At 42.3% G+C, this 13,047-nt stretch overlaps 1 protein-coding gene and 1 long non-coding RNA gene across 2 annotated transcripts in view; one reads left to right on the forward strand and one right to left on the reverse strand.

The window, feature by feature from the left end:
* The window catches only part of LOC105739559, a 55,308-nt gene extending 51,190 nt beyond the window's left edge, over positions 1 to 4,118 (reverse strand). Inside the window, exon 1 of the long non-coding RNA XR_004029345.1 lies at positions 3,914 to 4,118. This is a non-coding gene — a long non-coding RNA (uncharacterized LOC105739559). The remainder of the gene's footprint in view (positions 1 to 3,913) is intronic.
* Positions 3,558 to 13,047, forward strand: part of RNF217 (ring finger protein 217) — a 136,406-nt gene continuing 126,916 nt past the window's right edge. Inside the window, exon 1 of the mRNA XM_030809632.1 lies at positions 3,558 to 4,517. Coding sequence (XP_030665492.1) covers positions 3,636 to 4,517 — 882 coding nt within the window. The 5' untranslated portion in view covers positions 3,558 to 3,635. The remainder of the gene's footprint in view (positions 4,518 to 13,047) is intronic.

The following is a 13,047-nucleotide window of genomic DNA, read 5'->3' on the forward strand; positions in this document are numbered from 1 at the left end:
AAAGAAGTCATACAAATGGCTAACAAGTTTATTTAAAAAATGCCCAGCATCATCAATCATCAGAGAAATGCTAATCAAAACCACAGTGAGACATCATCTTACCACAGTTAGAATGACTATTATCAAAAAGACAAAAAATAACAAATGGTGGCCGGGATGCATAGAAGAGGGAAATTTTATACACTATTGATGGGAACATAAATATGTATAGTCATTATAGAAAATAGTATGGAAGTTTCTCAAAAAATTAAAAATATAACTATCATATGATCCAGCAATCTCATTACTGGGTATTTATCCAGTAGCAGGAAAGGAAATCAGTAAATAAAAGTGACATCTGCACCCCTATATTTATTATAGCACTATTCACAATAGGTTGATATGGAATCAACCTAAGTGTCTATCAACAGATGAATGGATAAAGAAAATATGGTATGTATATTCAATAAAATACTATTTAGCCATAAAAAATGAAATTTTGTCATTTATAGCAACATGGATGGCACTAGAGATCATTATGTTAAGTGAAATAAGGCAGGCACAGAAAGACAAATATCACATGTTCTTGATATATGGGAGTTTAAAAAGTTGATCTCATGAAACTAGAGAGGATAATGATAGTTCCCAGAGGCTGGAAACATAGGGGCAGATGAAGAGAAGTTGGTTATATGTATACAAACATATAGTTAGATAGAAGGACTAAGTTCTAGTGTTCAATAGCACAGCAGGCTGACTATAGCTATATATTGTATATTTCAAAATAGCTAGAAGAGAATATTTGAAATGTTTCCAGCACAAAGAAATGATAACTGTTCGAGGTGATGAATATCCTGTGTACCTTTATTTGATCATTACACATTGTATGCATGTATCAAAATATCACATATAATCCCACAAATATGTTCAAATATTATGCATTAATAAAAATGATAAAAAAAATTCAAGGGAGCCAAAAACAAGTCATGTTTTAATGCCAGGATAAGAAAGGCAATAATAGAAAAAACAGCATTCTAAAACTGACATAGTTTTCTGATATTGAAGTCTGGATTTTAGGGAAGGTACACAGTTTACTGCAGATTAGGACATTTTGAAGCTTTACATTAGTAGGAGCGGAATATTAGTGATAGTACTTACGTTGTATCAACAGTTGTTTACAACCTGAGGTGGAGCAGATGGTTTGAGTTTTGAGAATATTAAGCTTGTGGCAGATAAATGGAATTTTTGCTAAAATATTAAATATTGGTTAATAAAATATTTTCAACCAATCCTTCTTTAAAAATTAATCCCATCAACGCAATCATTACTGGTGCTTCATGCACTTCAGAGAAAATTCATGGTGGAACCACCATGTTAACTTTCCAATTTAATTCATTTCCATGCTGCTGGAGTCCCATGAGCGCTAGATTGAATGCCAGGGGTGGTGGGTCAAGGATTCAGGCAAGTTTGGCCCAATGTGGAGGGTGGAAATAGGGAACCACATATTCTATTTTCACAAAGGCCAGATGAATTCTGTAGGTAAGAAGTCATGGCAAAATAAAGGGCTGCAGTTTTAAGCAGTAGAGATATGGGCGGCCAGCAGGGACTTCTAATGGGTTTGGTGTAGAGGACAGCCACTTCCAGTAAGCTGGAACCTAAGGGATAAGGCATAAAATGGTAAACACTGGAAGAACAAGTTCTCAGAATATGAGTGAAAAATGTGTGTGAGGAGGGCTTCCCAAAACTATAAGAGGACTTTAAGGGGTTTTATTCCAATAGACGCTGTGGGAATATACTTTTTGGCATCCATTATTGTTACTCTGGTCTTAGCCTGTTGTCACCTGGAAAACGCAGATTACTTTTATATCTCTGGAAAGAATAGTGGCGTGGTCATCAGATGGCACACTCAAAAGGCACATATAAGTAGGTTTCTTGTCTCTGTCTTTAAAACAATAAGCACTTAAAGTATCATTTGGAGAAAACAGCAGTTACCAGGAAATCACTTAGCTGAGATAAAAAAGAAAAGAATCCTCGAATAGCATTTAATCTTCAAAATAAGAATTTTCCATTATTGGGTCAGACCGATAGATGACATGGTATTTAGACATCGAATTCATACCTTTGCTTGCAACTGAGCCTCAGACACACATATATGATGGAAATGTTCTTTGGCATTACACTGCTTTCTTAGTTTGCATCGCTAGTCACCTTTGTATCATTTGCATCTGATTTGGAAAATATTTTAGAACAACCCAATAACAACTTCGAGATTAAAAAATAAAATTCTACACACTTTACAGTTCCTTGCTATCACATGAATGTGTAAATTGAATTCCCTCTCAGGAGAAAAAAACAAGGGCTGGCTTCCCAAAAATGTTTTCACTGGCTTTAGGGAACTAAAACACACCAGTGTCTGGGTGAGTAATACTTCCTGTAAAATAAAGATAGATCAACACATAATTAAGTCCTGGCTCACATATAATTGTTGTTTTGGAAACAGTTTTGAGGATAAATATGGTTATGCTAATGAAACTGCCCATGATTTCCACTAATGATCCAGTTTATTAATTAGGCCAGGACATTTTTCCACCTTGTGCTATCCATTTTGGAATGCTGAAAAGGGTTAAAAAAAAAAAACTTCTAAGAGAATACTGTAGGCGAAGAAAAAGAGACAAATCTTAAATTAGTTATCAACTCTTGTAAGGATTCCAGTTGGAGGAGTAGATCGAAAGTGCTTTTTCGATTATTTATGGGTTTCAAAGATTCTTCCTACTCCACTAGGCAGAAAAACAGAGTTGTAATATACAGCATTTAGAATTCATAATCCTTAGCATTATTTCTCTGAACTCGACATCTTAAATAGCCATCGTTTTCTAATTCCAGAGCTGAGTGTAGTTTTGTAGGAAGTTCTACTGAATGCGGAGACCAAAGGGGAGCCTGCCTGCTCTGAGGGTTTTGTTGAGGCTGAGTGTGAACTCCGGGCGAGAAAGCGCATCTCAGCTCTCAGATCACACCCACTCAGGGTGTGCGTGTGTGTGTGCGCGGGTGTCCGCGCGCGTGTGTACGTGTGGGGAGGTGTGCGCCAAAGGGGTGGGGTGAGGGGCGGCGAGGAGGGCTCTAGGTGAAGCGCGGGGAGAGGGAGGTCGCCGGCTCCGGCCTCTCCCCCAGGGGCCCTGCGGCTGGCCAGCGCTCCGGCTGCACCTCCTGGTGCGCGCCGCGGCGGCGCCACAGGCCCCTCGACCGTTTGACCACCGCCCTCCGGCCGCGCGTCCGGCAGCCGGGACCGGTGATGGCGCGGGACTGACGGCCGTCTCCTCCCAGACCCTTCTGTCCCGCCTGGGGCTGCGGCGCCGCCCCGAGCTGCATGTGGGGCGGGCGCGCCCGAGCCCAGAGCGAGCGGCCCTCGGCGCCCCCGAAGCAGTGCCCCGCCGCGCCAGAGTACGAGGAGGAGCAGCGGGCCGGGCCAGGCTCCCCACGCGCCGCAGCCCCGGAGCACGGGCTCCCCGGAGGGGACTTGGGGCGTCCCAGCCCAGGAGGAAGGACCCGGAAGCAGAAGCGGAGCTGCGCGTGGAGCCTAGACACTGCCCCCGCTGCCCGCCGGCGCCGGGTGGGGGTCCCGGCGGCTGGATGGGCAGCGGCGGCGCGGGCCGCGGGCGGCGATGGGCGAGGAGCAGAGCACGGTGAGCGGCGGCGGCGGGCCCCAGGAGTCGCAGACCCTGGCCAGTGGCACTGCGGGCCACCCTGAGCCCTCGAGGCCTCAGGAGGACAGCGCCCGGGCGCCCCCGCTGCGCGCCGCCTCCGCGGAGCCGAGCGGCGGTGGCTGCGGAAGCGACTGGGGCTGCGTGGACACCAGCGCCCCGGAGCCCGCGAGGAGCCTGGGGGCCCCGGGCTGGAGTAAGAGCCGAGCACCGGCGCAGCCTGCGGGAGTGGCACTCACCGGGCCTCTCAATCCCCAGACCTTGCAACTGCAGTTGGAGCTGGAGGAGGAAGAGGAGGAAGCTGGGGATCGAAAAGAGGGAGGGGATGAACAGCAGGAGGCGCCCCCCGGCGAAGAGCTGGAGCCCAGGACCCGCGCGGGGGCCGCCGACGGACTGGTCCTGGACGTGCTGGGTCAGCGGCGCCCGCCCCTCGCCAAGAGACAAGTCTTTTGCTCCGTGTACTGCGTGGAGAGCGACCTGCCCGAGGCCCCCGCCTCGGAGCAGCTCTCGCCGCCCGCGTCGCCACCTGGGACTCCGCCAGTGCTGAACCCTCCCAGCTCCCGCTCTTCCTTCCCTAGCCCCCGACTGTCCCTCCCAACGGATTCCCTCTCCCCCGACGGCGGCAGCATCGAGCTGGAGTTCTACCTGGCGCCCGAGCCGTTCTCCATGCCCAGCCTGTTGGGAGCTCCACCCTACTCTGGCCTGGGCGGTGTAGGGGATCCCTATGCGCCCCTCATGGTGCTGATGTGCCGGGTGTGCCTGGAAGACAAGCCCATCAAGCCCCTGCCTTGCTGCAAGAAGGCCGTGTGCGAGGAGTGCCTCAAAGTCTACCTGAGCGCCCAGGTAACTTCACCCCCTTCTCTTCCCCATTTATCATTCCAAATCACTGGCGAGGTGGTCCTGCTGTCGATCTGAACTCCCTGCTCGCGCGAAGAGGTGACCGACACACTTACTGAGGATCTCTGTTAGTTTCTCACGTCTCAGTTGTTATTTAAGTGTATTTTGACCTCACTGGTTTACTTAACTGGAATGTAACTTTGCTGTGAACTTCAGGCTATGGTTGGCAGGTGTAGAAGGCACAAGATACAAGTTGTTGCCCTCCTCTTATTTCTTATACAGGATTGCAAGCACAAGCTTGCTCAAAGGAGGAGAGCAAGAGACTGCCTCATCGGCCTGGTATCCCAGAAACTAACAAGCAGTGGGCATAGAATAAATATTTATGGAGCTGGTGGAGAAAAGAATTGAAATAAGTATTTCAGACCCATAATACATGAATTTGTAATTTTGCTTCATTTATATATTCCAGGAAAGAGTGAATGTTTAAAAAAATGTATCCCTTGGCCTTTGCCTACTTTTCAGTTTCCTTTTTCCACAGTAAAGTTGAAGTACTTTTTTTTTCACTGAGGTTTTAAGCCAGCACTCTTTAAGAGGGAGGCAAAACAGAAAGAGCAAAACAAAGCAAAGAGAGGCTAAGAGGTTTCTCAAAACAAGCACTGGTGAAACTTTCTTCTTCTGCTTTTATTTGAAAGCTTGGTTTTTTTCTTGGAAAGCTTGAGAGTGCACCAGACCAGCTTTCCTTCACTGACAGTGAATGCGTTCTTCCAGCAGTTCTCAATCTGTGATGTTTCTGCCAGTGTTTTGCACAATCCTGGATGCCCTTTGATCCTGTGTCCAATTGTCCTAGGCCTATTCATCTTTCAAAACCCTGTGTGTTCAGGTGCCAACTCTTCTGTGAAGCGTTGCCTCACCCTCCAAGTCACTGCTTATATACTTTCACAGTATCTTATATTATCTTACATGCACTGAAGTTGTTTCTTTCGTGTCTGCTTGTCTTGTTAGACTGTCTGGACAATGTCTTAGAGTCCCATACGTGGTAGCTTCATGTTGAGTCCCTTGCATATCATAGTGTTTTTAATAACATTGGCTGAGGCAAACTGAACAGGGCTCCATACCATGTGATTCCTCTATGTTTTGTGGCTAACTCATGCTTGGGTCTAGACTGAAAGTGTGTACAGTCCCTAACTGAAAATGCAAACAGAGACTTAAAACGATACGTTACATAAACAGTAAGTTGGCTAAAATAGTTGAGATTATTTAAAAGCCTCTGAGAGACTGTTGTTTCTTTCATGCTTTATCTACAGAGATTCTTAAAACAGGAGGAATGTCTGCTGCTGGTTGTGGTAATTTCTGTATCATCATCCTCAAACAGATTTCACTGCCCTGTGATGGGATTTAGACATTTCCAAAATATAAGCCGGGCTCCAGGGAAGTCACTGTGAGAGCAGATGTGTACATAAGAACAATACAACGTAGCATGGGATGAGATGTCAATAGAGTAACAATTCCAGATAGCACTTCCTGTTAAATGCTGGATACACATACCAGAAATTCAAGGGAGGTAGTCATTGTGGCTTGGGGTACTTTACCTAGCAGTTTGATTTCCTTATGGTGGGCCCTTTCCCCAAAGCAGTTTTCTTTTTCTTTATTAAACCTCATAAGTTAGTTTTAGGAAGTTTTAGTAATGGTAGTAGGGAGACAGAGGGACATAGTCAAGTGGTCATTGCAGTGTACAGTACAACCACTAAAAACTCCTCTGCAGTGACACAGTATCTGAAGCTTGTCTGCAGCATTTCTGGTTGTATGTATGTTCCTGACCTTCTTCCAAAGTATTTGCTGGGACTTTCAATAAAGAATAATGTACATTATTGGCTGGGTGTGGTGGCTCACGCCTGTAATCCCAGCACTTTGGGAGGGCTGCGGTGGGCGGATCACCTGAGATCGGGAGTTCAAGACCAGCCTGACCAACATGGTGAAACCCCATCTCTACTAAAAATCCAAAATTAGCTGGGCGTGATGGCGCATGCCTGTAATCCCTGCTACTCGGAAGGCTGAGGCAGGAGAATCTCTTGAACCCGGGAAGCGGAGGTTGTAGTGAGCCGAGATCACACCATTGCACTCCAGCCTGGGTGACACAGTGAGACTCTGTCTCAAAAAAAAAAAAAAAAAAGAAGAATATACATTATTTAAAATAATAAACAGCAACAAAAAGATGAGTCATAGATACCGGGCATGCTTTCACCTCAGGGCTTTTGTACTTGGTTTTACCTGTTCCAGGAAGGTTCCCTCCATGGCCCTCTTATCTGCTCACTGCACTCCTTTTCAGGGCTATATTCAAATGTCATCCCCTGTGACTTTCACTGACCACCCTTTTAAAAATTGAGCCTCACCCCACACTCTCTCTCTTTTTTCTTGCTTTTTATTTTCTCCATAGCACTAACATACTCTGTCTTACATTTAAGTAATTAAGTCAAGACAGAAGTTTTCACATGATTTGTACATGTCTGTATCTTTAGCATCTACAGCGTTGTCTGGTATATAACAGATGGGCAACCAAAGCCTACTGAATTTATGAAAATTAAACAAAAATTTAGTGTTTTTAATAACATTGGCTGAGGCAAACTGAACAGGGCTCCATACCATGTGATTCCTCTATGTTTTGTGGCTAACTCATGCTTGGGTCTAGACTGAAAGTGTGTACAGTCCCTAACTGAAAATGCAAACAGAGACTTAAAACGGTACGTTACATAAACAGTAAGTTGGCTAAAATAGTTGAGATTATTTAAAAGCCTCTGAGAGACTGTTGTTATGAGATTGCCCCAGAAACCAAGGCTAGGAAGTGGTGTTCTGCATTGGCACTAAATTCTATTCTGAGCTTCTTGATACTTAAGACAAAAGACAAAGGCTTAAAGCGGACAAAAGTAACAGGTTTGCTAAGTTTGTTATTAAACTTAGAATTGAAGAGCTTAGTTAAACTTTTAGCTTATACATAAAATAGCCTTTTTCAGTTGGGTAAAAATACAGGATTGTGGTTGTAATATTTTTGATCTGTGTCAATTCTATGGTCCCTTCTACTCAAAGGTTGTGTTTCTCTGTCACTTAACCTCTCTATGCCTTAATTTCCTCATCAATGAAATGTAATTGCAGACAATCTGTAATAACCCACCAGTTCCAAAGCAAAACAAAATCAAACTGCATGGTTATTTTGTTGCCCTACTGAACCACATCAAAAGGGCATAGTGAGTGCTTTCTTTCTCATCTTAAAAGGTCTCTTAGGTTTGACAGAAGCAAATGTGTCAAGCCTAAACTTTCAGGGTTCTTAAGACCTTTTGAAAAAAATGATGTATTGAGATAAAGAGTTATTAGTGACTTTTTTCCACCATTTCTTTTAGTTTGTGCCACATAATGCATTATTTAACAACATTTAAGAAAATAAGAGTCCCTATTAAACATTTTATGCCAACATTAAAATGCATATTAAATGTGAGTTGGACTGTTGCCTGGTTAACTGAATATTTTTGTAAAAGGAGATGCAGAGTTCTTTGAAAGAAGATGTGAACTTGGAAAATAGGAATATGGATTTTTAGACAGTATGTTTTCAGCAGTGCCATGGACTAATCTGTGACAAAGGCCAATTGGTAGGTGTCGTCAATATTTCAATATAGACATAGCAAATTCGATGGTGACTTAAATACCTCTATGCTGTGTATAAAATTATAGTTTTGTTTTTCAAAACATAGTTCTTCTCCAGTTATTGCCATGACTGTGGCTAGGGAGCCCTTCTTGGTGGAATAACTTTACAGTGCAGTAGCTGCCATCCAGTTTCTGATTGCCATGGTGAAGGGGTGAACTGATAGATTATAAATCTTTAGCACTACAGTAGATGTTGATTTAGAGGCTCTAGAGCTCCAGGGCAGAAATAGTTATATTATTCATATTATATTGCTCATGTACATAAATCTGGAACATTCATTTCAGAAGTACATTTCCCAGTGACCTGTGTATGCATGTGTGAATATGGCTAAAGTACGTAGTCCCAGGAATGTCTGCAATATCCTGCAGGTTCCTTAACCCTCCTAAGTATTGGCCTTCTCAGCTGACTTGGCCTTTACCACATTTTCCTAGGAGGAAATACTATCTGTTGCCTTCTTTGTTTCATAGAATGATACTATGTTCATTTCAGAAATCTTCCACCAATATTTTTCTTTCATGATTTGGTTTAGACAGCAAAATCTGCCATAAATATGAAATACTAATATTTAGTACTTTAGATGAAGAAAGGAAGAGAAATGAGGATGCCAAAGGGGCTTGCTGAAGGTGACAGCTGTTGTGGATTCCACCACTCTGCCTAAAAGTGCTAGAGATTGGCAGATGCATATAACTTGGAATGTATACACCTGTCCAATGAGTATTAATAGATACAAGCAACACATTTCTTCTACAGATTGTGAATAAAACAGCTGCTAGATGACTGTCTTCTGTAGTCACCCTAGAATCAGTGACCCAGAGGTGAAAGCTTATATGTCCTATTATTAAATTATGAGTCATCCAAATCTTCATGGGTAAAAGTGTAACGTAACATAATTTTTTTTTTTTTTCTTTGAGAGAGTGTCACTCTTGTCGCCCAGGCTGGAGTGCAATGGCTCGATCTCGGCTCACTGCAACCTTTGCCTCCCAGGTTCAAGTGATTCTCCTGCTTCAGCCTCCCGAGTAGCTGGGATTACAGGTGCATGCCATCAAACTCAGCTAATTTTTTGTATTTTTAGTAGAGACGGGGTTTCACCGTGTTGGCCAGGCTGGTCTCGAACTCCTGACCTCAGACGATCCACCCGCCTCGCACTCTCAAAGTGCTGGGGGATTACAGGCATGAGCCACCGCGCCTGGCCCCATAAATTCATTTCTTTTAAACCTTAAAGCACCCTGCATATTTTTGGAAACCATTGTCTTCAGTGTTGAGTTTGAATGCAGTTGTCTTCACACAGGTGAATTTATAGAACCTGTCATGCTGGCGTGATTTTGATAGTCCTGAAAATGTGAAGAATAGTATGAGACTGAAATCTGTTTTGAGGTCACTCTAAAAATTTGAAAAGTGGGAATTAAGGCATATTTAAACTTATCCTTCTGTGTGCAAAATGTGTGTGTGTGTGGGGGGGTGCAGTAACATTTGCTTTTATGCCTTATTCCATTATTTTCCTCCACTCTCTACATCATTTCTCTTTAATAATTTTTCTTTTTTCTTTTCCTTGTTCTTTTACTTTTTGAAATCTGATTTTAACCGGCATTTGATTTCTCTAGAGGAATCCTCTGTCAAGTGCTAAGCCCTGGGGCCAGCAGGACTTTTTCCGAGGCATGCTGCATGGGTATTTCCTTTCTCTTCCAGCTGTCTGGAGATGAGGCTACACAGAGAAACCTTGCATTGCGTTCCACTGCCTAAAATATCTCAAATAACATTGCAAGTACTACTGACCTAAGGCATGAGCTGATACCTTTAGAGTGTGATTTTTCCCTCCTAGAGCAGAGCTCAGCTTTTATACCTGAAGGCTCTTCCTTAACTCCTGATACAGAAGACATAAAAAAGAGATAATTAGAATTTAAACTCTCAGCTTTTTATTAAGGGTTTGTGATGGACAAAGTAGGCATACCTGAGCGGTAATTTCTTATAATTATTCATTTATCAGTGTACTATTTGTGCATTTAACAAACATTTATTGGGGTACCTGTATGGCAAGCACCATGAGATACTCTATAAATAATGTATTAAATGCCCTAAAGGAACCATCTTTTAGCCTTGTTGGCAGTATTTTCCCCAGCTTTATCTGATGGCATAAATAAGCTTTTTTTAGAAAAAGTTACTAGACAGCTATGGATCTGCTTTCTCTCTGGGAGATTTTTATTAAGCCAGTTCTGGGACACCAGCTAACTTTTTATTAATCTCATTTACTATTCCTTCTGTTATGTTTAATCCAAAGCTATAAATATGTTACTCATTTCTTAATATAAATATTTCTCAGCTATGTTTGATTGCTGGAAATATATTAGTAAATATAAAGATATACGTATTTTGTTCATTTCAAAATATTTTCTGCCTTTATATAAAAGAAAACACAATTTTGCTCAGTTTGTTTTGGATCATTCGTGACATACTTAAAAATGTTTATTTTTTTCAAATTCAGTTTGTCAGAAGGGTTTTACATTATAAACAAAATGAACCTTCCCAAATTGAATTTTTGCTTTAAAAATTCAATGTGTATGGGAGAATGACTCCTAGTTTATAATGTTCTCTATCAACTTTATCACTACTATTTGCCCCACCAATTTTGGGATAATTGCACTTGAATTTGCAAGTTTTTACAAATAGTAAGAAAAATCATTTATTGAACATCTATCTTGTAAACATTCTTACACGTATTTTTATTTAATTCTAATTCACTTACGTATTAAATACTTATTACATACAAGGCACTGTTTTAGGCTCTGGGGATACAAGAAACTAAAACATTTAAAGCTCCTGACTTCATGGAATTATATGCTAGGCTGTGGAAATGGAAAATGAGATAAGTAAGTTATTTAGCATATTAGGAGATAATAAGGGCTATGGAGAAGGAGAAACGAGGGAAGAGTGATACTGGGGAGGGATTTTCCTTGATAACTCTATAGTTTTGGGGGGAGTTGTCAGGGAGGATATGTTTTACGAAGGGATTTTTGAGAAGAGATCTTCGTGATGCCAATGAAGGAACAAACCATGAGGATATCTAATAGAATAATAAGGTGTAAAGTTCCAAAGGTAGGAGCATACGTGTGAGTTTCCAGGAATTGCAAGGAGATCTGCGTGGCTGAAGCATAGAGAATGAAGTGAGTAGTGCTAAAAAGAAGACAGCAGGAGGAGTGGAGAAAGCTGGTCGGGCAGGGATTAAGCCCATCAAGTATCTTCATTTCCCTAAAGTAAGATGTTGTAAGAAGATACTGAGCAAAAGACTAAACCAGATATGCCTTTCCCTTTAAAAGAGATTACTCCATCTCTTTGTGGAAAATATACTGTAGGAGTCAAGAGTGGAAGTAAAAAGATCAGTTAGAAGACTATGGAATAAATCAAAGGAGAGACAATACAGTTCAGACTAGAGTGATACAGGCGAACGCAGTTTGAACTGGTTGAATTTGGAATATATTGTGAAGTTAGAACTGACAGAATGCCAATGATTGCACATGGGATGAGAGAAAAAGAGTCAAGCATGAGTCAGGTTCTGAGCTCAAGCAATTAGAAAACTGGGGTTGCCGTTTAATAAGATGAGGAATAGTGTAGGAGGACTAGGTTTAGGGAGAATGAGAAATTTGATGTGCCATTTAGACATTCACGAAGGGATGTTGAGTAGGCAGTTGATGTCTGGCATTCAGAAGAGAGATCTGAGCAGAAGATATAAATTTGAATGTGGATGGCATATAGATGGTATTTAAAGCTATTAGACTGGATGAGGTCACCTGTGGAGTGTCAGTAGCTAGAGAAGAAGGATTGGAGATTGAGTCTGAGCATACCAGTGTTCACAAATATGGAGTCTGGGACATCAGAAAGAACAAGCAAAGAGTCTAAAAGGGAGTGGGCTAATTAGGCAAGAAGAGTACTGAGAGTACTTACCCAAAAGCCAAAGACAGTGTTTTAAAAGGGATAATCACCTGTGTCTAATGCTTCTGATAGTTCCAGCAGGGTGAGGTTTGAAATTGACCATCAGATTTCCCAACAAGGAGTTTATTGGTAAGTGTGAGCAGTGCTGTTTTCATTGGCAGCCATGGGATGGTTTTCAGGTTAGAGCAGGTTCAAAAGAACAGGAACAACTCTGTTTTTGTACTGCAGGTAGTAGAATGTTATATGAGGGAACTCAAGGTTAGAGAGATTAAATAACTTGCCCAAACTCTCAAAGCAAGGGAATGGCAAAGGTGGAAGTGAAATTCAGATGTTTGGCTCTAAAACCTATGGCTTTTTTACATTCTTTAAATTGATTATCTCATTTGTAAGGTAAACTTATATTTTTATTTTTCTTTTAAGTTGACACATATATTGTACAAAAAGCACAAGTCTTCCAATCCAAGAAGGAGAAGACACTTAATTACACGTTTTGAGGAAGCGAAAGGCTGCCGCTCAAACTTAGATCTAGCGATTACAGCTAAACTCAGCCTCATCTACATTTAAGGAAATCAAGAGGAATTTGGCTTAGGAAAGCTATGATTTGATTTGATTTACTGTTAAGTTTTGTTTGTTTGTTTGTTTTGAGACGGAGTCTCACTCTGTCGCCAGGCTGGAGTGCAGTGGCATGATCTCAGCTCACTGAAACCTCCACCTCCCGGGTTCAAGGGATTCTCCTGCCTCAGCCTTCCGAGTAGTTGGGACTACAGGTGCGTGCCAACATGCTCCGCTAATTTTTGTATTTTTAGTAGAGACGGGGTTTCACTATGTTGGCCAGGATGGTCTTGATCTCTTAACCTGGTGATCCTCCCACCTCAGCCTCCCGAAGTGCTGAGATTACAGGCGTGAGCCACGGCGCCC

Source organism: Nomascus leucogenys, chromosome 3 (genome assembly GCF_006542625.1).
Source record: "Nomascus leucogenys isolate Asia chromosome 3, Asia_NLE_v1, whole genome shotgun sequence".
In the NCBI taxonomy this organism is placed as follows: Eukaryota; Metazoa; Chordata; class Mammalia; order Primates; family Hylobatidae; genus Nomascus; species Nomascus leucogenys.